The sequence below is a fragment of the Boeremia exigua genome, assembly GCF_020726555.1.
Source record: "Boeremia exigua strain MPI-SDFR-AT-0100 chromosome Unknown C7974scaffold_4, whole genome shotgun sequence".
NCBI lineage: Eukaryota > Fungi > Ascomycota > Dothideomycetes > Pleosporales > Didymellaceae > Boeremia > Boeremia exigua.
The window spans coordinates 1,572,069-1,594,334 of record NW_025763521.1 but is presented as its reverse complement, the minus strand read 5'-3'; the positions used below and the strand labels follow the sequence as shown (position 1 = coordinate 1,594,334).

General features: G+C 54.2%; 11 protein-coding genes across 11 annotated transcripts; 5 read left to right on the top strand and 6 right to left on the bottom strand.

Annotated features, from left to right (window-relative positions):
• Positions 1-21: 21 nt before the first annotated feature.
• On the bottom strand, positions 22-3,056 carry C7974DRAFT_356018 (exocyst complex component Sec10-like protein). The gene is made up of 3 exons (XM_046139586.1): positions 2,689-3,056; positions 952-2,639; positions 22-900 (listed from the first exon to the last, which is right to left on the bottom strand). Exons 1-3 carry the CDS (start codon positions 2,788-2,790, stop codon positions 156-158), a joined length of 2,535 nt encoding a protein of 844 aa, XP_045999192.1. The 5' UTR covers positions 2,791-3,056; the 3' UTR covers positions 22-155.
• A 12-nt stretch (positions 3,057-3,068) lies between these two features.
• C7974DRAFT_151620 (di-trans,poly-cis-decaprenylcistransferase-like protein) lies at positions 3,069-4,804 on the top strand. Its single transcript, XM_046135787.1, has 3 exons — positions 3,069-4,027; positions 4,082-4,502; positions 4,552-4,804. Exons 1-3 carry the CDS (start codon positions 3,496-3,498, stop codon positions 4,640-4,642), a joined length of 1,044 nt encoding a protein of 347 aa, XP_045999191.1. The 5' UTR covers positions 3,069-3,495; the 3' UTR covers positions 4,643-4,804.
• Positions 4,805-4,958: 154 nt separating this feature from the next.
• On the bottom strand, positions 4,959-5,901 carry C7974DRAFT_151614 (putative 40S ribosomal protein S15). The gene is made up of 4 exons (XM_046135786.1): positions 5,797-5,901; positions 5,607-5,743; positions 5,194-5,548; positions 4,959-5,123 (listed from the first exon to the last, which is right to left on the bottom strand). The coding sequence occupies exons 2-4, from the start codon at positions 5,632-5,634 to the stop codon at positions 5,054-5,056; spliced, it is 453 nt and encodes a 150-aa protein (XP_045999190.1). The 5' UTR covers positions 5,635-5,743; positions 5,797-5,901; the 3' UTR covers positions 4,959-5,053.
• Positions 5,902-6,194: 293 nt separating this feature from the next.
• On the bottom strand, positions 6,195-7,174 carry C7974DRAFT_356009 (60s acidic ribosomal protein-domain-containing protein). The gene is made up of 2 exons (XM_046139585.1): positions 6,826-7,174; positions 6,195-6,757 (listed from the first exon to the last, which is right to left on the bottom strand). Exons 1-2 carry the CDS (start codon positions 6,982-6,984, stop codon positions 6,578-6,580), a joined length of 339 nt encoding a protein of 112 aa, XP_045999189.1. The 5' UTR covers positions 6,985-7,174; the 3' UTR covers positions 6,195-6,577.
• A 121-nt stretch (positions 7,175-7,295) lies between these two features.
• Positions 7,296-8,895, top strand: C7974DRAFT_151551 (uncharacterized protein). Its single transcript, XM_046135785.1, has 2 exons — positions 7,296-7,486; positions 7,539-8,895. Exons 1-2 carry the CDS (start codon positions 7,481-7,483, stop codon positions 8,637-8,639), a joined length of 1,107 nt encoding a protein of 368 aa, XP_045999188.1. The 5' UTR covers positions 7,296-7,480; the 3' UTR covers positions 8,640-8,895.
• Positions 8,896-10,243, top strand: C7974DRAFT_451172 (uncharacterized protein; the record flags this gene model as incomplete). Its single annotated transcript, XM_046145772.1, has 1 exon — positions 8,896-10,243. Exon 1 carries the CDS (start codon positions 9,152-9,154, stop codon positions 10,241-10,243), a length of 1,092 nt encoding a protein of 363 aa, XP_045999187.1. The 5' UTR covers positions 8,896-9,151.
• Positions 10,244-10,969: 726 nt separating this feature from the next.
• C7974DRAFT_390610 (uncharacterized protein) lies at positions 10,970-12,170 on the bottom strand. Its single transcript, XM_046141483.1, has one exon. It carries the CDS (start codon positions 12,086-12,088, stop codon positions 11,750-11,752), a length of 339 nt encoding a protein of 112 aa, XP_045999186.1. The 5' UTR covers positions 12,089-12,170; the 3' UTR covers positions 10,970-11,749.
• A 785-nt stretch (positions 12,171-12,955) lies between these two features.
• On the top strand, positions 12,956-16,687 carry C7974DRAFT_308187 (cortical protein marker for cell polarity-domain-containing protein; the record flags this gene model as incomplete). The annotated part of the gene is made up of 2 exons (XM_046138159.1): positions 12,956-16,409; positions 16,461-16,687. The coding sequence occupies 2 exons, from the start codon at positions 12,956-12,958 to the stop codon at positions 16,685-16,687; spliced, it is 3,681 nt and encodes a 1,226-aa protein (XP_045999185.1).
• Positions 16,688-17,340: 653 nt separating this feature from the next.
• C7974DRAFT_390607 (Alpha/beta hydrolase fold-1) lies at positions 17,341-19,125 on the top strand. The gene is made up of 2 exons (XM_046141482.1): positions 17,341-18,217; positions 18,303-19,125. Exons 1-2 carry the CDS (start codon positions 17,807-17,809, stop codon positions 18,642-18,644), a joined length of 753 nt encoding a protein of 250 aa, XP_045999184.1. The 5' UTR covers positions 17,341-17,806; the 3' UTR covers positions 18,645-19,125.
• C7974DRAFT_451166 (uncharacterized protein) lies at positions 19,098-19,983 on the bottom strand (the record flags this gene model as incomplete). Its single annotated transcript, XM_046145771.1, has 1 exon — positions 19,098-19,983. The coding sequence occupies exon 1, from the start codon at positions 19,761-19,763 to the stop codon at positions 19,098-19,100; it is 666 nt and encodes a 221-aa protein (XP_045999183.1). The 5' UTR covers positions 19,764-19,983.
• On the bottom strand, positions 19,984-22,106 carry C7974DRAFT_151505 (ASST-domain-containing protein). Its single transcript, XM_046135784.1, has 2 exons — positions 21,678-22,106; positions 19,984-21,621 (listed from the first exon to the last, which is right to left on the bottom strand). The coding sequence occupies exons 1-2, from the start codon at positions 21,940-21,942 to the stop codon at positions 20,204-20,206; spliced, it is 1,683 nt and encodes a 560-aa protein (XP_045999182.1). The 5' UTR covers positions 21,943-22,106; the 3' UTR covers positions 19,984-20,203.
• Positions 22,107-22,266: the final 160 nt, after the last annotated feature.

Below are 22,266 nucleotides of genomic sequence, written 5' to 3'. Positions count from 1 at the left end.
TGGTCGGCTGGCGACTGACATCACAGCAACATGTTCGCACATCGCAGCAATGCGCGCATGAAATATAGTGTGTACATATAGATCCAACAGTGTGACTGCGTGGATCGCTCGGGTACGGTACGACAAGCACATCTTTGCATACCAGCTCCGTCTTATTACATTCCGTTGAGCACGCTCTGCACGCCAACACTACTAACATCCTCTCTTCTCGCGATGAACAACTTCAACTCCTGAGCATCTTGACCTGCACCTCTGAGTCTGTCTCTCAGAGCTTCAGGCCCAATGATGAACAACGTACTTACATCGCTGAGCACATCCATGGCCCCGGCTTCCAACTCATCACCAGTGGGCCAAGCACGTACAAGCTCTGCGTAGCGATTCATGTCCTTGGACACACTCAGACCGCCGACCTGAGATACGGTGAACTTGAGCAAGTTTGATAGGACAAGCGCGCGTAGACCGCGCGCGAGCTCCGCGAGGAACAGCGATAGATTGCGACCAGAAAGTGCGCCAGTTGCTTGCTGGGCGATGCGAGAGAGGAAAGCAGCAACTTCGCGGCACGCTGCTGTCTCGCTTGTGACCATGAGGTCTGCGTCATCCTTGGGTCGGAAATCAGTCTTCTTCTGTTGTGCCAGGCATTTGCCCACCCAGTTCAAGGCTGCTGTCAGCGTGAGGTTAAGGATGTTGGACAGTTTTGATTCCAATGTTGCCATCGTAGTGTTGGTTGACTTTTCGATCTCACGTCGGATAGTCAGGTTCGGTGTGCAAAGTGGGAGCAAGATCGTGGCCATGGTCTGTTGAAGGAGATGCAGGATAGTCGTAATGGCGTTGAGTGATGAGAGGTGAGTGAGATCGGGTGGTGTCTTCATATTTTCTTGCGACGCAGCGTGATCAGAGGCACTTCCTAAATATCAGCATGAGATAAAACATTGGGGATGTTGAGCAACTTACGCGTCAAGAGCGGTCTCCAGGTAGATCTCGCCCATTTGTTGTAACAACAAATTGAGAAGGTTCTGTACATCCTTGGGTGTCTCGTTGCCTGGAGATAACTCCAGACCCCTTCCAACACCTTCTGCTAACCACTTCAACATACGCTTTGCGGTTGCCAAAGAGAGTTTTCCATCCTCATCTGTGACTTCAATATCCTGCCTAGACTGCTGGTCGTCCTTTACACCTGCAATTCGTAGAAGGGTTGCCTTTTGACTTGCAGGCAGATCAGTGCTCTCTAGTCGATCCATGTATGCGTCTCGAGCAGAGGATGCAAGTTCCTTACCACGTTGCGCCAGTGACCCGAAGTACGACGTGGGCATCTTTCTCCGACGCGAGTGGTAGATTGTAAATTTCAGCAGGAGGGACGAGTACAGCTCTTCAAGGTTCTTTTTCTCTCGCTCAATGTATGAAGAGCCAATGAAGTATCGAGAGAACAGTTCTTCGAGCTGTTGGTCCAAAGTAGCTGCAACCTGGGATGTGACAGGCTCAGGGTGCTCTGTCAGCCCGTGTGCCTTTAGATCTTCCACAAGTTGTGTGACATAAGCTCTCGATGCTGCCAGCGCACGCAGAAATGCGAGACTCGAGAGGTCGTTTGCTTTGTCCAACACCATCTCCAGTCGCTGCTGTATCGATTGCTGGAAAATGCGCTCGATGAACCTGATAAGCACCTCCTCGTAGTAGGGGAACGCTCGCTTTATGATCGCAGACTCTTCTTGCACAACAATTCGGACCTCGTCAATTAGAGACTGTAATGTGGGCTCAACAGATGGCGGTTCCATATCCGGATCTTGAAGAGCCTCCCATGCCTCATCGTTCAGCGCAAGCTCTTCTGAAACAAGCTGATGACGGTCGATGAAGAAAGAGTGCTGGCTGATATAAGTTGCGATAACACTGGACCCATCACTGAAGCCTCTCAGCGCGACTGCGCAGTCACGCATGCCGTCATAATTTGGCCTCCTGTAGCACTCATCAAACTTGCTGAGCAGGTCCTGCTCCAAGTTCTCCAGGAACTTCTCGATGACCTCTCTCGTGTTGTGCTTCTGTTGCGCCAGCGTCTTTCTCTTGTTGCCATTTACTTCAACACCGTTGCCACGCTGATTATTCTCAGGGTCAAGACGTGCACTGATCCTCAGCAGCTGGCGCGCGATGTCGGCGCAACGTACAATGCCACCACTTCTGCGGTGGTCTTCTAGAATGTTGAGCTCGCCTCGCTCACTGACCTCCTGCCAACACTCGATCAGGAATTTGGCGTCCATAGCCCTCTTCCGCTGGCGGTCCAGCTCTTCCAGTCTCTCTCCAATGCGCATGGCGATGTTGCCTCCAGAATCCGAGCCCCCATCGTCGCCGCCATTCAGCGAACTATCCAGCTTCTGGAAGCGATCGATGGCCTGCTCAAGCCTTCTTCCTAGGGACTCGACGTTCTGGTTGTGTTGCGCCTCAGCACGCCTGACGGCTCCTGAAAGCTCATTTTCCCTCTCTTCTAGATCCTGCGACTGGCTATTCAGGCGGGTCAGAGCATGTTCGAAGGTCCGAATTAGGGGCTTAGGGTCGAATGCCTGCTGGCTTGAGGCTGGTGCTGACTTTCGTGAAGCAGGCACAGCACTGTCGGAGAGTTCTTCGATAAAGTCTTTGACTATGAAGTCTTTACTCTATAAGAGTCAGTGCGACGTCGTGAGGACAGGACTAGAAAGAGCCAACCGAGAAGGTCTCCAGTGTGAATTGCGGCGCGCGGCCACCAGCTACTGTCCTCGATGTCCCCTGCGTAAGGACAGAGGCTGTCTCCGGATTGAGATTCGCCATATTAATTTGTTTGACTCCTCCAGTCGTTCAAAAAGGCAATGTGGAAGGCAATTGCGGGCGACGCGCAGGTCTGCCGCGGTTGTCTGGCCAGGTGGTGCCGTGCTCACACTGGCGCCTTGGGGCAGTTGCGGACGACGGAGAGACTCATACACATTCGCATAAAGCCTGGTGCTTCGCAGCGTGCCACAATACGCTACTCTTCTCAGATACCTTGTTGTAGTCCGGTGTTGTTCTGACCTGCACTGCGCTGCTAGCTCTCCCAAGCTCGAGGTCGCGAGGTGTGGCTTGCGCCCCGCGTCTCGCGTTTCGACCCAGTGGCTGCTGCCGAACAACTGACCGCATGCATATTAAATCAGCCAGGCCGCAACTCTGTTACTCCAAGACAAGACCCCGGACGCGTACCAGACATGATTTCTGTCATCCTTGACACTTGCGACGACAAACGCGCAATGACACCGCCCCGACAAGGCTGAGCCCCGATATGATGCGCTTGGCCGGCCTGGACGGCAGTGGCGGAGGCGCCACAAAACGTGGCTGCTCAACCTGTCAACTTTGCTGATCCATATGATCTCACATCCTCCGCCAAACTAACACGCATTGCGCCCAACAGTCTCCTTTGCATCCACTCCTTGTTTCTTGTCCTTCTTTCTCTTCCACGCACACATACGGCCCATTTTGTCCCTCCAAGGTCAACTGACTCCTGCAATGGCTTCGGCAACGGGCCTTACGCCCGCCCAAGAAACGGCCTTCCGCCGAGGCACATACCAGGGCAAGCAATTGACATCGGAGCAGCGCGAGGAACTCATGAAGCCGTTTCTGCCATCTGAGCCCACTTCGTCCTCCGATCGCGAAATCAAGAAAGCTGCACCCACCCGGCGCCGCAAATCAATCCACAAGAAGCGGACAGGACCCGTTCGCGCATTCATATATGTCCTCGTATACCAGATTATCTCACTCCTCTTCTCTGTCTTCTTTCGATTCCGCCACGCCTACAGACTCGTCAGGGGCAAGATTGTGGAGCTGCTCAAGTACCACCACCGCACCCCCGAATTCATCGCGCACGATGTCAAGTCGCTCCAAAAGATGCCCAAGCACCTGAGCGTCATTGTCGACTACCAAGAGGACGACGAGCACCAGGGCAACGCAGGCCTAGAAGGACTAGTCAACGACGTGTGCGAGATCGCAGCTTGGACCGCCTCGGCCGGCATCCCTTTCTTGAGCGTGTACGAGAGGACCGGTACGCAGCACCCGAACCCCCAATCACACGCGCGACATACTAATAAAGACGCAGGTGCACTTAAGAACTACCTACCCCAGACCCACGCCAGCATCTGGAACACGCTCGAAGCGTACTTCGGGCCCCGCAGAAAGCCCACCCTCTCCCTCCGCGCTCCCCACCTCAGCTCCTACTCGCCGCCCAACACTCCCCCCCAGACCGCAGCCGCAGACGGCGATGTCGGCGAGGAGCGCCAACACCTCACGGTTCTGCTGCTCTCGGAGCATGACGGCCGCGATACTATCGTGGATCTGACACGCACGCTGGCCGAGATGGCGCAGAAGGGCGATGTGCGCCAGGAGCAGATCAACATGGACCTGATCGATGCGCAGCTGAGCGATCATGTGAGCAGCGAGCCTGACTTGCTGATTCTGTTCAGCCCGACGGTGCAGCTCAAGGGGTACCCGCCGTGGCAGCTGAGGTTGACGGAGATCTTGTAAGTCTGATAGGTCATGTTGCGGGGAGTCTGGCTAACGTGGATACAGTCATCTTCCTGATAACAAGGGTGTTAATTACCAGGTTTTCTTGCGTGCGTTGTATAACTTTGCGAAGGTCGAGATGCGTTTGGGAAGGTAGTGAGTGTGTTGGAGAGACTAATCTCCTGTTGTTACAATACCCGGCTTCAATAGCCAGTAATCCAATATCAAAGTATTCCCTACTCCTGGCTTGCGCATGATTGGGCGGGACGCGATTGTGGCTTTTAGTGATGCAAAGCTACGAAAGGAGTATTGTTGGTACAACGTGCTGGATAGTCTTGCCCTGTGAGTACATGTACGAGGAATGTCATCACGTCGCATGTAGTTCGGGTGGGAGGTATCTTTGGATGTAGAGGCTATCTACACCTTGTCTTCATGTCCATCGTGACCGCTTTTCGTGCGTCACCAAGTCATAGAAAGTGTAATGCACCTAACACCTGTATTCGTTGTGAGGTCGTCAAGTACACACTATCCACCCCACGAAACCCATGCAACCAGTAACCCAAACCATTTACTTGAGAGGAATGAAACGGGAAGAGTGAGTGGCACCAATACCGGGCCTACCGTGCTTGACGGGCTTGCTGTAGGATTGTTAGCCATCTGTCCTGCGGCGCAAAAGTTGGACCGCTATGCGTGTCCGGGTCTACGCACTATGAGATGGAGAATTCGGCGAGGTAGTGGCCAACCATCTCGGGCTTGATCTCGACCTGGTTGAACTCCTTGCCAGAGTAGACACCGACGACGGAGCCGATCATCTCGGGGACGACGATCATGTCACGGAGGTGGGTCTTGACGAGGTCGGGCTTCTCGTTGGGCTTGGCCTCCTGCTTGGCCTTGCGGAGCTTCTTGATCAGACCCATGGGCTTGCGCTTGAGACCGCGGTTGAACCTTCTGCGGGCACGGGCGTGGACGAGGTCGCGGAGCTCCTCAGAGCCGAGGTCGAGGAGCTGGTCGAGGTCGACTCCACGGTAGGAGAACTTGCGGAACGAGCGCTTGGCCTTAAGGGCTGTGGGATCCTGTCAGCCGGTATCCTTCATCGTCATTGCTTCGCGTCTGCGCAGTGCCTCTTCGTCCGTCAGGTGCCGCCTGCATCCTCCGCTGTCTCGTGCTCGAAGGTGAATTGATCGTGGCGGACCGGTGAAGGGCTTGCGAAGGGAAGTGGGAGTGGGAATGGGAGCGTACCGGCAGCCTCCTCGGCGTTCTGTGTGCGTGTTAGCAGGCGCATGCAAAGTCGTCGGTCCCAGCATTACTTACGTATTCGGAATCAGCCATGGTTGCGGTGGTCGAGAAGCTAGAAAGTTGACTCGATGGGTTCGCAAGGGCAATGTTCACAGCGTGGAGGTAGTCGGTCGCTCTTTCGATTTTCGACATTCGCTAAGCGAGTGGCAGCCACCACTATCGGACTTGGCGCCTCCCATCCAATCAGCCCCATGCCCTGCGAACATCAACATCGACGAACGCAACGATTTTGATAAACGTGAGTGAGTGGCAGAGGTAAGGATGGTGCTCTTTGTTAGGCGCTCTCTATTATTGTGGCCATTTCAATCATTTGATCAATTCATCTGTGACTGCAAATTCGAGAATATGAAGAAATATGAAGATTCTTAGGCACAGCGCGTCAAGACCACTCTATTCTGCATCAGGAACAATCACCACATCAGGTCTGACGATGTCATTGCTCGTACATATAGTATTGAGTGACGACTTGACAACCGCTCGTCTTCAAACCGGCCTTCGGTCGCAAGCTTTGTCACTATGCTTGTCCAGCAATCATTTTAGTCAACAAGCAGTTCATGGTCACTCATCAATCACTCAGAAGATCAAATAAAGGTGGTGAGGGTGCATGGCTTCATTCAGGGTATCCTAGCAGACAAACATCGGAGGATTGTCGCCCAACTGTTCTTCATGTCCTCCCCACAGCACGCTCGACACCGCCCAAGGCTCGTGTTCATACCGCATGATTCTCGTTTTTTGTCGAGAGATTGGCGTGATCATACTTCGTTGATGTTGGTGGGGTATCCGGTTGGCGATGCGCTTAGTCGAAGAGACCGAAGCCCATGTCGTCATCGGACTCCTCCTTCTCCTCCTCCTTGGCCTCCTCAGCGGGCGCGTCAGCAGCACCACCAGCGGCGGCGGCACCACCAGCGGAGGGGCCAGCACCACCGGCACCGCCGGAGGGAACGGAAGCAAGCTTCTCAGAGCCGGAAGCGATCAGCTGCAAGGAGTCAGTGTCTGTCTTGCGAATTTCTTCGATCGGTGACCCGATCCACTTTAGGCGCATACCTCGTTGATGTCTTTGCCCTCGAGCTCAGAGATGAGCTGGTCGAGACGGGAAGAATCGGCCTCAATGCCAACGGACTCAAGGACGGCCTTGACATCGGCAGCGGAGGGGGAGGTGTTACCACCGAGTCCGAGAAGGAGGTATGCCGCGAGGTGCTTCATTTTGAATGTGTTTGTCGAAGGGTGTTTCTGGGTAGGAACAGGAGCGCAATCGATTTAACCTAAGAGAATTAGAAATTAAGCGACAGTGGCCTAGTCGCAAAATAATCACGTACCGTTCTAACGGAGACTGGAGCTTCAAGTTCTCGTCGTGGGTTGAAAGTTCGGTTTGAGGTAGCGAAATGTCTGTGGGATGCGCCCGGCTCGGCTAAACTGATCGGAAGACACGACCAAGCCGTGCACGGATGCACAACGGATCACGTGATTGCAGGCCTCCGGTTTATAAACTGCGTCCAGCGCGCGCCACTTGCTCTTTGTCCTGTTCCTTACTTGCCTGCGCGACCACTATTCTTTCGCGCTCGCCCCTTCGCCCGCCGCGCGCCCGCGATCGTTTTTACGGCAAAATCCCTACGCCCGCATTCCAGCTAGGAAAGCATGTGCGACTTGCCCAAGCGATACGGCCGGTAACACTGAGTCAAGCGCTTGCCAGTCGCCCACCATGAGCGTGAGTTTGGCCCCGCGGCTCCCTCCGACGTTGCGCTAATCTTCTTCCTCAGGCTTTCCGAGACATCATGTCCACAGTCGGAGGTGGAGGAGCGAAGACAGCAGTCGCTCCCAAATCAACGCAATCACAGCCTACCGGAGCCTCGCAACCTACCCCGCGACCAGCTGCGGGTACAAACGGGGCGCCGCCGGCACCACAACTTAAGCGCAAGGCATCAGGGCCAGCAGACAACAGTCAAGTCAAAGTCCAGCGTAAAGACAGTCCAGCACAGCCTGCGCAGTACACTGGCACTGCTCGTCCAACTGCTGCCCCTAAAGCAGCAAGGCTGACCCAGCCTACCACAACAACCGTACCATACCGTGGAACAGCAGCACCGTCTTCGACTAAAACCGCAACTACAGTCGCAAAGAAACCCTCAGCCCCTGCAGGCATTGTACCTGGCCCTCGGAAAGCAACTCCACCCGCGCCGAAGCCTGTCTCTGCAGCCACGACATCGACCGCCACAGCGTCCACATCAAAACCCAAGGGGTATCTTGCTCTTCTTCAGAAAGCCAAAGAGAGGGATGCTACCAAGCCTGCGGCGCCTCCAGCCACTGTTCCTTCGAAAGGCTTCATCCCGACAAAGAAGGAGCGCTTGGCATTGAAGGCAGAAGCAACCGCATCCAAGGGGAAGAAGCTAAGTACATTACCGGCAGCAAAGCCAACAGACGCGAAGAGCGACGCTTCCAAGGCCCAACGGAAGCCGACAGACGCGGGGTACCAGGGTACTGCACGTCCTACCAAGGCCGCTGCACCACTCGGTTACAAAGGAACCGCCCGCCCCCAGAGTGCAACTACACCCTCCAGCAGGGGCGGTACGCCTGCATTCAAGGCGAAGGCGAAGCAGGAAAAGGGCCGTTACGATGGATACGCCGACTGGTCTGACCTTGATGATATGGAAGATGACGAGGGCGATTACGCTTCCGATGGATCATCTGACATGGAGGGAGGCATTTGGGACGTCGAACAAGAAGAACAATTAGCTCTCAAGGCTGCAAAAAAGGAGGATGCCGAAGCATTAGCAGAGGAGACGAGACTCAAACGAGAGAAAGAAGAGAAGAAGCGAAAGCTAATGGCGCTGTCGAAGGCGGCTGCGGCCAAGAAGAAATATTGATTCCCTTTTCCTCCCTTAGGCGTTTCTTGGATTACACGGCATACCACATCATACCATACCGGGGCACGGGGCGTTCACTGCATTTCGGCGATTGCATAGCTATGGAGCGACTTGCATTTTCTTGGTCATCGGCGCATACACGGTGCACATGAGCTTGGTTCATCAACGATTGTGTTATTACAGAAGGTCCTTCTAGACTTGGCCACCCATAGTGTATAGTTCAGAAGACTGTTGGTGACACACCTCGGTCGAGCGAATCTGACTACGAATGATTGTGCATTGCAATCACCCCATCAACTTCACACTTCTCATCGTGTGTGTTTGGCTTACGCTGTATGATTCATCATGCTGATCTACCACTTCGCTGTGCCGTCACTGCCAAATCATCAGCAAACGCCGCATCTTCACGCAGTATGCTCTTCAAACGCCTGTTCGCCTGCAACCTCCCTCCCTGTAAGCTTTGAACGCATTCGTGCACTGCTAAATATTCAGAACATCCTTTGAAATACATCATGCCTCGGGCTTATACATTATCCCCGCGTCCCCAGAATTTCTCGACAACAGCAAGTCTCATCAACCGCCTTCGACACCCCCTGCGCATCAGTCGTGTGCGTCGAGTCTCTATCAGCCCCTCTCACTCCCCCTCTGCACGGACACGACTCGACAAGCGCCGTCCAAGAGCCAGTGATGAATGTGTCGAAGCATCAACGCCTCAGAGCTCACCGCATGAGCTCGTCAAGATCGAGGACAGGGGCGAGTACACCGAGCAAAGATATGGTGATGTGAACCTGTATTGGAACAGTGAAATGGTGGAGACGAATGAGCAAGGCGCGACTCAGAGAAAGACTGGAGACAAGAATGCGAGAAGGAAGAGACAGAAAGAAAGCCATGTGTTTGACGATACCGAACAGCTGTGCAGGGCGTACCACAACCGTTACCAAGGCCAAGGAAGTCCGAAGTCCGAGAAAATCGCACCACAGCAAACAAACCAGTCCACAAATCCAGCACCGAACACTCATCACAGCCAAGCAACCCATCTCCCAACTCACCGCACTCACCGTAACCATAGCACGCCCACCGCAACCTCTAGCTCCACAGACCCACCCCCCGATTCACACACCTTTGCCCATCTAACATGGAACTCAGCACTGGCCCACATCCTCTCCAGCCCTCTCATCGACCCCTCCATAAAAGCCGCCATTAGCGCCCGATCAAACGCCTCTCAACCAGCCACCCAGAATGGCGAAGTAGCCATGTGCGCCGTCAACCTCGTCCCAAACTTCAGCTACCCGATCCCGAGCGCGAGATGGTACGACACAGCTACCGTGTCTGCGCCCGGGCCACCGTCTGTCAACGGCAACGCTGCTGGACTTGCAGCACGCGATGAACGGCGCAGAGACTCGCTGCTCGGTAACGGCGATACGGCGGTTCTGGACGTCGGCGGCGCGGACGCAGATGAAGACTCGCTGTACCGTGCGCCGACACCGGGACGTGCGGCTACATATCGTGGCGGGGCGGCGGGAGATGTGTCGACCGTGAGGGGTGTGAGGGGGGGGGAGGGCGAGATTCTAGATTGGGGACTGCAATTCCGGACACTGGCTTGAGGGTAGGAGGTAGGAGGGGGATTGGGTGATGTGAGAGGGGTCATGTTGGGGAGACGTAGGGGGTTTGATGGATGTATGATTCAGCGGTGCGATGGTGAGAGAGTGATGGCGCGATTACGGCAGACTGGTAGCATGGCTGTGACATGGGGGGGAAGTGGTTGACTTGAGGATGATCTCACGACAGAGATGCCATAGGCGTGGATGGATGGTGTTGCATTTTTTTTCTGGTTTCAGCACGAAGTGTAACGGCTTTTTGGTCGCACGCATGAACATGGCAAAAGCAACTTCTTGTCTGCACGTGCGCCGGAGATCAGGACGCCAGATCCGGTGATGGTCATAGTTTACTTGGGCTGAGGGGGGTTGGTGTATTTCTTTTCTACTGCAGCACGAGTTTTGAACATGTGAAGGGCTCTTTCTGGACATAAAAAAGCCAGTGTAGTCCACATCACCAAAATCAATTCCAAATGTTATGACATCAGCGACCAGCGCCCTAGAAGCACTTCTTGGTTTTCCTACTGCTGCTCATGCAATTGTATGAGAAAGTTACCTAAATCCGTAACAGGGAAGGAGCAGGTGCAGCAGTAAATCACGAATGCAAGACCAGAAAGGATGCCAGAAAAGATACCGTAGTGCAGCAAGACATTGACGCAGAGCATGGCACATAGCGGTGAGCGGCATAGAATTCCAGACCTCGATGTCTCGAGATGGTATTTTGAGAGCAACGGTGTTTGGTGTGACTCCAGCCTCGACGTTGTACAAACAGCCTCCCCAGTAACCACGCAGTGTCTGGGATTTCGCATGTGCCAATTGGTCTCTCTTCTGCTCCGCTGCAGTGGGGTTGGGGTTGTACAGCGAAGTGTTAGTCAATCGTGTGAAGGCGCTGTGTCGTTTGCAGCGTACACCTTGCCGTCGCAGATGGCGTGATTTGTTATGGACAACGACTGTCGGCAAACAACAAGGCATTGTTTGTTGCTCAATGACACCGGAGCATAACTATAGTCTGGCCGGAATGGACTGTAAGTATGGTACAGTTTGCTCATCAGTATGCAAAGCAAGATTGCGACGCGTATTCGATGATGGCAGCCTTGAAACGCCCAGACCTCAACTGCACAGTGGTCAAGACACGTCTCATAGCAACAAAATGCAAACTGCTCCCTTCAAGCTGCAGTCTCAATTCGTGGTATGCACTATCGATGGAGGCGTTCGTCAGACAATAGTCCGCTCAACAACGAGTGGCTATTGAAACTGCCCGTATAGTCGGTCTCGCTTGCTCGATCGACTGGTGTGAGAGCGACCAGGGTGCGTCTGAAACGAACCGTTGTCATTTTCAGACCAGGGTCGCAAGCGCGTGGTGACGGCCTACGGGTGGTGCGGGTAGGCCCATCCTTGCATCATCGTCTCGTCAGCATAGGAGTCAGGACCACCCAAGATCACCGCGCGATAAAGCCATCACTTTGACTGTGGCGCTGCGGTAGCTGGATGACGGACTCGAGGTCTGCATAACTACTAGTCAAAGTTACCAGGCTCCAGGAGCTCTGAGGATCTACAGATCTGATTGTGTCTATCATGAGATTCAGGTGTCCCCGGAGCGATGTGCCAGGCACGCAGGCCAAACGGTGCGGGTCTCGGATCTGCCAGGAGTAGGTGCCTGAATTGGCAACGGGCGAAAGTTGGAATTTTGCACCGACGGAGAGGCGCGGCATGCGAGTGGAGACACAGCTTCACTGCCACGATGTCAACGCGTGCTGGCAGCGTGCACTTGGCAGTCGAGCGAGGAGGACCCTGGATCAGCAAGGTGAGGAGAAAACAGTGAGGGGTGCGTGAGCCTTTGACGACAAGATGCATCTGCAGAGTCTTGGTAGAGTGGCACGGCAGCGCTGGAGGGCCTCGCTCTGGTGCTACGCCAGCCACGATGACGGGAGGGAAGTGCAACGTGAACAGTGGATGCAGGGCGTCGGGAACCTATGGCTGCCAGGGTGAGGAGTGCGCGGCGAACAAGGGGCGGGATTGTACGCCGCCAGCCTTTGTGCCGGCCATTGTCGCTCGGCGTCTGTTCTGAAGAGCCGCAGGTACCTTTGCACCTCTGCACCGCAGCTGCTGTTCACGGTGAACCACTGCGAGCGTCCCCAAGCCATCGAATTGCTGCACCACAGAGACTACCGCGAGCGCGCCATTGATTGGGTCGTCATTCACCATCAAAGCTGCTGCAGTCGCGCTATCGCCGAGACTAAAGTGGTGCCAATCTCCTCGTGCCAATCGGTTCCTTCGCCAACAACGACTAACGACCAGCGCCGGGGCTCCTTTCTCCTCCGCGACCCACCCCAGTACGAAGCACACGGCGTTGCTCGACAGTCCCTCGCGCTGCCGTGCAGGCTGTGTCTCTCTCTCCAGCGCCCATCTCACCGTAGTCAATCGTTTTCACGACGCCCAACACCCGCCGCCCGCCGCAAACGGCACCTAATACCAACGCAATCCGCTATACACCCGCCAAGCTTAGCAACCAACCGCATCACTCCTGAAACCAAATCGCACCACCCGTCGCGACTTCCGCCGTCCACGAGCGCGACTGCCATCGAACGCGAACGCACGCCGGGCCCTGGATAATGTCTGCGCCTTGAGTCTCACAAGCATCATCACCATCGCGCCCCGGGGCACTGCGCCATCGACGCACCCACCACTTCTATTCTTTCAGCTCAGCGCTGGCGAGTCGCCATGCGGGATTCCTTCGCTTCCTTGCTGGCCTCGCGCGCCGGCAAGCTCGCTCTCTCGCTACTGTTGACATCGTCTACCCACGCACTGACCTTCACACCCGTTGCACCACCCAACCTTAACATAGACCCACTCGGCCGCGTCGCATTCGCTGGCGACTTCGACTCCATATCCATATATCAATATGAGGGCCAAACCCAAGCAAGCACCGGCCGTACCGGAGCTTTACTATCCCGGTACCCGAATGGCGTGTTTGCGCCCATCAACGAGACCGATGCCGACATCATGGCCATGTGCACGTTCCGATCGAACGACCAGGACCGCGTAATGTTCGCAGGAAACTTCACTAGTGTTGGAGACCTTGCCACTCCGGGCGGCGTTGCGGTGCTTGATCCCAACAGCGGCAACGTGACAGCCCTGGCTGGTCTGGACGGCTTGGTTAACACCCTGTACTGCGACGGCGACCAGGTCTACCTCGGCGGATCCTTCACAGGCAGCAATTCCCGCAACGCGATAATATGGAAGGATGGGTGGCAAGATCTGTCGTTCGAGGGTTTCAACGGTCCCATCTACTCCATCCAAAGGGCACCAAACACCAACATAATATTCGGAGGAGCCTTCAACGGTCTAGGCGGTAATGCCACAGTCGCGACAGCGAACAACACCCAAATCATTCCCATTTCTAATGCCGCCATTTCGGCGCAGACGAGCTCTGGATTGCCCGGTTTTACCGAGCCGTCAGCTATTACCTGCAAGGGCGACTTCGCCACGCAAGGGTCCGGTTCGACGTGGCTTCTTTCGGACCGTTCTCCAGGATTCTGGAAGGCTGAGTTCGGCTTTGGCTTCCGTCCCACCAAGCTGCGCCTGTTCAACACGGATTTCGAGGGTCGCGGCACCAAGACCTTCCGCTACACTGCGCTTCCAGACGGCGGTATCATGAACTTGACATATACTGACCTCTCCACCGGCCGACCAGCATACTGTGATGCCTTATGCCCGCTTCCAGAAGGCAACACCACAGCACAAGACTTCACGTTCGTCAACAACATTGGAATGAATGCTTTTAGAGTCGACATTACAGACTGGTACGGCAACGGAGCCGGTTTGAATGGCATTCAGCTTTTCCAGGACGAAATGTACTCTTATGCTATCAACGACTTCAACGAGCCTCAAAATTGCGGCTCCACAGCTACCGCTCAATCAGAATCAACCTCCACCGGCTCATGGCAGGTTACACCTTCGCACGATAGTTTCTCGGAATACCTTACCGCTGTCTTGCAAGGTCCAGACATCTCCACAGACGCCGCCACTGTCACCTTCCAGCCAGACATCAAGCAATCTGGTAATTATTCGGTCACTGTCTATACGCCCGGATGTTTGGGTGACGGGACTTGCGGAAGCCGTGGTCGTATCAACGTCACAGCACAGATGTCTCAAGGTGGATCGGACGCAGGCAACATCCTCTGGCAAACCAACAACTACGACAAATATGACGAGATCTACAACGGGCCGATCGATATCAGTGATGGTTTCAGGCCTTCGGTCACTTTGAGGCCTGCCCCCGGCCAGGGGCCCACTCCAGTCACTGTCGTCGCTCAGAGGGTGCGTTTCACGCTCCTGAAGGCTACATCTGGCAACATCAATGGTCTCTTCGAGTACACTCCTGGGAAGGCACTGGCTGACATTGAGCTCTCCGACTCTGTGATCAACCAGGCTGGTGCCAGCCTGACTCCCCGCGAGAAGGCCTCTGTTGTGAGCGTAGTTGCTGGCGATGACAACTTGTACGTTGGTGGCAACTTCGCCTCAAGTGACGGCCGCAACAACATTTTCTCCATTGGCAGGAACGCTCAAGGCCCAACTGCGTTGAATGGTAACGGACTGGATGACCAAGTCAATGTCATGTTCCACAAGGACAACACGCTTTATGTCGGTGGTAATTTCACCAACACTAATGATGGCAACGTTGCGGGACTGAACGGCGTGGCTTCCTATGTCAACAATGAATGGAAAGCCCTTGGCGCCGGTGTTCAGGGTGTCGTTCTGTTCCTTGTTCCGTTCGAGCTCAACGTCACCGTCAATACTCCAGAAGAAGTTCTCGCGGTCAGTGGTTCCTTTGGCACGGTCAATGGATTCAATGGCAGCCCTTCCGCAGCTGTGGAGGGACTTGCAGTCTGGGTGCCTTCTCAGAACAACTGGCTACACAACCTCAACTCGACTTCGTTCTCGGCCTCGGGTAGGCTGATGACGTATGCGGATGCAGCAGAAAAGCGCTGGTTCGGTGGCTCCATCACATCGGGGTTCCTCGGTGCCAATGGAGCTGCTGAGTTGAACAGTGAAAACGACGATCTATCACTTCGCACGTTCCCTATCAACATCGAAGACCAGCAACAGCCTGCACTGCGAAAGCGAGCTATCATGGAGATCGACGACTTGCAGACTACTGGAGTCCGCACTGGGTTCTTCTACAACGAGAATGGCAACAACAAGACTATTTTGGCCGGTCACTTCGCTGCCTCAGGCACAGACGGACAGAACATTACCAATGTCCTTATCATCGACGGCAACGACTCTGACAAAGTCACTGGTTTCGTTGAACAGGTCGACGCAAATTCGACTTTCGCTGCTGTCGCCGTGAACAACAACGTACTCTTCGCTGGAGGCGTAATCACTGGAACCGTTAGTAACAGGCGTGTTGCCGGTATTGTAGCTTATGACCTTTCGTCAAACAGCTTCCCGAGCGTTCAGCCGCCTGCGCTGCAGGGTAGTAATGTCACCGTCAACGCCATTGCACCTCGACCGAAGTCCGAAGAGATCTACGTCGGAGGCCGCTTCCAGTCTGGCGGAGATCTCACCTGCCCTGGTTTGTGCATGTGGAACACCAGAACCAGCCAGTGGAACCGACCAAACAACAACGTTGCGGGTGTGGTCAACGCCTTGATCTGGACCTCGGACACCACCCTGCTTGTGGCTGGCAACTTGACATATGGCGACAACACAACCATGATCCTCTCATTCGATCAGTCGAAGAATGAGTTCACCGAGATTGCGGGTGCCAACGGTCTGCCAGGACCCGTGACAGCACTCACCGTCGCTACTAAGGAAGGCGACCAGTTCTGGGCAAGTGGTAACAGCACTGACGGCACGGCATACCTCCAACGCTTCGATGGCAGCAAGTGGTCCTCCGTCGACAACGCTCTTTTCGGCGCCGGTACAGACATCCGTGGCATCCAAGTTCTGAGTTTGTCTGAGGATCACGAAGCTTCAGACATCATCGACCGAGACCAGGATCTACTGCTTATGGGGCAGATCAACATTACTAGCTTTGGTACTGCATCTGGTGCCTTGTTCAACGGATCTACACTGGTTCCGTTCCTTCTTGCCACAACAGCTGAAAACACTGCTGGAAGGCTGTCGTCAATCTTCGTCGAAAACCCCAACATGTTCTTTAGACAGACCAGTAAGCCGATGCCAACCCGATTGAGTCGAAATTTGCTAACTTGATGTGCAGAAAAACATCTGGCTGTCGGCTTCATCGTTCTTATTGCGCTCGCCATTGCTCTCGCACTCACCTTCCTCCTCGTTGTCGTTGGCATCATTATCGAGTGGTACCGCAAGAGGGCACAGGGTTATTCTCCAGCCCCACAATCATACCCCGATCGACTGGGCAATGTAGGAAGGCTACCACCGGAGCAACTGTTCGGAACGCTGAGTGGTCCACGAGCACCTACAATATGAGCGTACGCCTCGAGTCGAGCTAGTTGAGCATAAGAGCGATTGAAAGTGCAAAGGAAGAGATGGAATACCTGAGTCCGCTTTTCCAACTTCGGCCATCGAAGAACTGTACATACTCAGTATGGCCCTGGTGGATGCCTCACTCACCCGTTCGCGGAGTGGGATTTGAGGTGGGAAAGTAAACAAGTTGATCTTCCCTTTATCTGGATACCGGAGCAGCTTCTACAAAAGAAGCAGGATATACAGGGCCGCTGAAGGCATGATCAGCACCACCTGCACGATCGGTACGCATTTCCTTCACAGCCCTTGGCATTTTATTTTGTGTGTTTGATACCACTGGCGCGCTCATAGTAGCCCAAAGCATTTCCTATCTCTCGTCTCTCCTTCCTGTGTGCGTGTTTTGAGCGTAATTGTCCAGACGTATTTCCTAGGCGTCCTGACTTTGCGCTATCATAATGTCTACTTCTAGTGAGCATAGAAGAGCGAGTGAATTTGATTGTTGCGAGACTCGGTGCGCTTGATGCGTGCTCCAGTTTAGGCACTGTACATACTGGACGTAGTGGGGCATCGGTGCGGTACAGGCGGTACAGGGTTAAGTAGCGTAGGTAGTCGTCAATAGCTGAATGGGTATGATTACACGCCCCTTCGCCCTTCCACGCCCTTTCATGACTTTGTTGTTCTTCCGATAGACGATTACTAACGTGGCAGCCTCGGGGGCCTCGTTATTTGTAAGAGGTCTAGCCCATCCTGGAGCGCGTCCCGCTTACTCCAGATCAACGACGATAACGCAACCCAGATGTTTTGCACATTAAGCACGTCTTACCAGCCGCTTGGCAAATGCTGCATCAGACAAGAACGATGAATTGCCTCAATAGGATGTTTTTTCTCAAACGGAGTCATTGAGTAGTTTCCTACGACTTCCTGGCTACGATACTGGTGGTTTAGACTCTACAAAATCCCAATGAGGCAATTCATCGTTTTTGCCTGGGTACAGTCAGCCTTGAGTGCAAAAGTTGTACGTAAGCACAGCTCGACTACAACAGTATATAAGAAAGATGCAGACCAGCTCATCATGGACACATCGTCAATCACAGCCTCCCACTCCACCCCACACCAATCACCATGTCTCCCGCAAAGCCAACCATCCTCATCGTCCCCGGCTCCTTCACCTCCTACGGCATCTACGACTCCTTCCTCGACCTCCTGCGCGCCCAGTCCTTCACCGCGTTCGCCATCAAGCTCCCCTCGACCCAGAAACGCCACCCCCTGCCGCCCGCCACCCTGCAGGACGATGCCGCGCACGTGCGAGCTGTCGTCGAGAGCCTGATCGCCGAGGGCGAGGGCACAGAGGTCGTGGTCGTGGCGCACAGCTACGGCGGCGCGGTCGCAACCGAGGCGCTTTCAGGGCTGGGCGTAGGATCCGCGGCCAAGGGCGGGGTCAGGCGCGTTGTGTACCTGAGCGCTATTGCGCTGCGGGTGGGCGAGACGATGCAGACTGCGTTGCAGCCGGCATCGGGGTTCCCGCCTGAGATTGTGAGTGCGGGGTTGTTTCGGCATGCAGCGGCGATACCGAGGGAGGAGTACGCATCGGGAATCCATATGCTGACTTGAAACGCAGGAGGGCTACATGCATATGGATCCTACGATCATGGCGCACGCTGTCTGCAACGATTTGCCGTATGCGCAGGCGTACCAGAATGCCGTGTTGCTTGAGCACCACTCTGGGCCGTCATTTAACACCGCCGCTACGCAGGAGAGCTACAAGGAGCTTCCGATTACGTATATTTTCTGCGAGAAGGATTTTGTAGTTGCGCCGGATGCTCAGCAGCGGTTTATTGATACGATTGAGGAGGTCAGTGGGAAGAAGGTGGATGTGAAGAGGATTGATTCGGGGCATTGCCCGAATTGGAGTCAGCCGGAGGCGTTGCTGAAGTTGATTGTTGATGCTACGCTGTTGTAGACGGCTTGAGGGTTGTTTGACCGTTGTCGCACTCGTTGAAGGTTGGAAGTAGGTAACTAATCTGAAGCCGATGTTATAAAAGCTCGTTCAGCGACTGAATCTAAATATGAGTCTTCAGACATCAAATCAGGAATGGCTCAGAAAGAGATCATCAACTCCGAGTTGCACACCGCGAAGCACTGAGCGTGTCTATCGTGCGGAACATCTTTCGAGGTGACGATCTTATAGGATTGAAGCCAGCAATGCCATGTATGCAATAGAACTCCACAAGCTGCAGATCATTGAGTGCAACGTGACTTTGGAGCATATATACTAGAATTCGGGGAAAACGGAGAAGACGAGGCAACATCAGCGACAACATATATGAAAAGCGTTCGAAATGGAAACAAGCTGATGTCGTCTACAAGTCACGACAAGAAGCCGATCGTATTGCAATAGACGGGAATTGCTTGCTCACAAAAATATCCCTACAGCTGAAGCCACCGCAAGCACCGAGAACGCGAAGAGTCCAAGCCTTGAAGTACTGGCATGCACAGCATCATGTATCGCAGCCGCACCCGTGGATCCAGCTGCACTCGCACTCCTCGATGCATCCCCTGCTCCTCCTGGTTGCGTAGTCGACACAGTGACACTTGCCAGCGAACTCTCTTCAGCCCCGGGATACGTAGCATTATGGTCGCGCTCCTCATACTTTGGCGCACAAACGACCTCCTTGACGCGCTTCTGCAGACATTCGCCGACTTGCTGCCACGTTGTCGTGTCGTCGTTGATGATGCACTGCATCATGCATATCCCTGGACTCGACTCCTCGTCGCCTCTGGAGCTGTACCCGTAGGAGGAAAGATCGTGTCCGGGACAGCAGTCGTAGACGTCCCAAAATGCGTTGGGATTGATCTCCGCGGCATTGCTGATCACGCATCCGGCTTTGAGGCCCAGTGGTCCTTCGATGCTGGGATAGGCGGTTGCGGAGGCGCACAGAGTGTCAGCGGTAATGGGTGGAAGCCATGTTGTGTCGGTGTAGGTCGTAGGGTAGGAGGAGAGTGTGATGGGTGAGAGATTTGTATACGTTGTTTCGTAGTAGGTGTAGGTTGTCGTGGGTGCTGGGCGGGTTGTTGTCATGGTTGCGTGTTTGCAACGGGGGAGACCAGATGTGAGCAGGGTGGACTGCGCGCGAGTTGTGAGGTATGAGATAAATGGACTTAGACGTCCTTCGTCACTGTGTTAAGCTTTGTATGGTCAGACAGACCGTTATGACTCTCGCGGCTTGTGTAGTGAGAAGTCTAGGGCGGTTATTTTTAGCGAGATGATGGATGGCCTAAAAGATCTCTTTATGTGTGCCGCGCGATATGCGCTGTTATCGTATCCCACCAGCGCTGTGCCATCTGTCATTTCTTCGATAATGTCCTCGCCTTCTGAGCGATGTCAGTTGTTGTGAGATCGTGAAGTCCGAAATGTGGGGAAAGTGAGATCGCTGGCGAGACGCTACCTCCACCTGTTTGCATCCTTTACTGCATCCCTACACCTCAGGTCAATGAACTCTGAGCTGTCTGACAGACCCCTCAGATAAGCACTAGGCCACACGCAACGACTGCCGCCGCTACGACTTGCTCCACAAGATTTTGCGTCGCTCTTGCCGCCGCAGCGATCGACGTCGAAGTGCTGCTGGAAGGTGCTGTGGAGGTAGTCTCCTGGACATCGTCAGGCGCATCGAACAGCTGATCGCCGTCACTGGCTTGTGTCCAGCCCAAGACAGAACCTAAACCGCTAACTGCTTTACCCCGTACATAAGTATCGAGCTGGGCATTCGACAAGTCGATAGTTGTCTCAAACCCAGTTCGTCGTACGGTCGTCACATTTCGCCAGACCGACGAGTCCGTCACGTTTGCCGCCGTATACACGACCCATTCTTCGCAGTCAGTTTGACCATTCCACGAGAAATACGCCTTATTTTCGCTTTTAGCCCAATGCACATCTGGCCTGGTAAGCGGCTTTCCTTCCCAAGGCAGCTTGTATGCGCGGTAGCAGTTCACTGCATTCGTCTTTCCGAATTGGACGTCCAGCAAGATCTCGCCCTGGGCGTTCAGCTCCGCAAAGTATGGCTGACTTCCATAGCCGACCAGGTAGTTCATGTTCCCGTTGGATAGCTGCAGGGCTTGCAAACTGCCTTCGAATTGGGCAAAGGTTTTCGCGCTATTGGTGAACTCGCGGCCGAGCTTGACTGTCTTCTCATCCTGGTTCACGTCGAGAAGAAGGCCCCTGGAGTATGCGACATCATCTGTAGGGCCGTTGTCGAATAGCGTCATCTGTACCTGATTTCTATCGTCGATCCAGCGAGCGTCGTGCTGAAATGCAAATACAGCATCGTCATCAACCTGGAAATTCGACTGCTTACCGCCCAAGCGCCAAATGATTTGACCGTCTCGTCCAGATATCTTATAGATACAATCCATGACTCTTGCAGAGACAAGATAGTCGCCATTAGGATCTTTCGCGATTGAATTGACATGAAAGTAATCCCACGGGGAGTCTTCAGCTCTACCTACGTCCTCAGGAAGTGCGTTGTACGACTCATTGATGCCAACATGAGCACTTGCATTCCACTCGAAGACAAGCTCCCCGGTCTCGATGTTGATCTCTTGAATGGTATTATCGAACAGCCAACCGTTCTCCACTCCGCCAGTCTCTGTAAGGTCCCACGGAATGGCATGGTAAGTCGGAACAAGCGCAGTATCATCGCCTGTGATTATGAACTCGTGTATATCTCCCATATCGTTGCCGAAGCGAGCGACCTGGAAACGCGCGATTTCGATGTACGATTGATTGAGGATATAATAGGACCCGCGACCATATCCATTCTTCAGCTCACCAGACCAGAATGTAAGTACTGGCTGGCCTTTGTAGGTCTGTGTCTTGAAATCGAAGGGCTCAGTGTAGTTACCTGTCCAGACGAGTGTGCCCATCCTATCCTCCGAGAAGTCTGGAAACGCTGTGAGTAATACATCGACGAAGCTCATTCGATCTGGCACTACTGACCGTATATAGTAGGCCAATTCTGCCCGCTCGTTGGTTCTCCATCCATACCCAAGAACACGTAGCCATCCGCCAGTCCCGACTCGTTCTTATTGATATGCATTTGCGGTGGCGTTACGCCCGCGTTCGACATGAATACTTGAGCTGGCGTTCCTTTGGCGTCGTTCGCACCGTACGTATTGAAGTCATAGCTGACTGAATCTTGACAAAGTACTGGCTGCAAGAGACTAACGAGCCCAATACTTGTCGCAGCTCTCAGGAGTCCCATCTTCGGCAGATATTCGGTATGCGGTCCGGACGGCTGACAAGGTCAGAGAGCAATCAGCTTCAGGCACGACTGGGCCACAATCAGGTTATAAGAAGCAGACCGCTTGCGCGACCAGGCTTTGCGCTTATAACTTGCATCCTGCTAGATACACAGCTTGCCTGAGTGTAGCGAGATAGTAAAAGCCACACGTCCAACTTCTGAGGCGTCCCGTCATGGCCTGGATTGACGTGGGCTGACGATCCTCCCGGCTTGCTTGTTTTGTGGGCCGCGCGTGGTCGCGTGCCTAGCTGCTGAAAGCATCTCTTTGTTCATTATTCAAAGTAC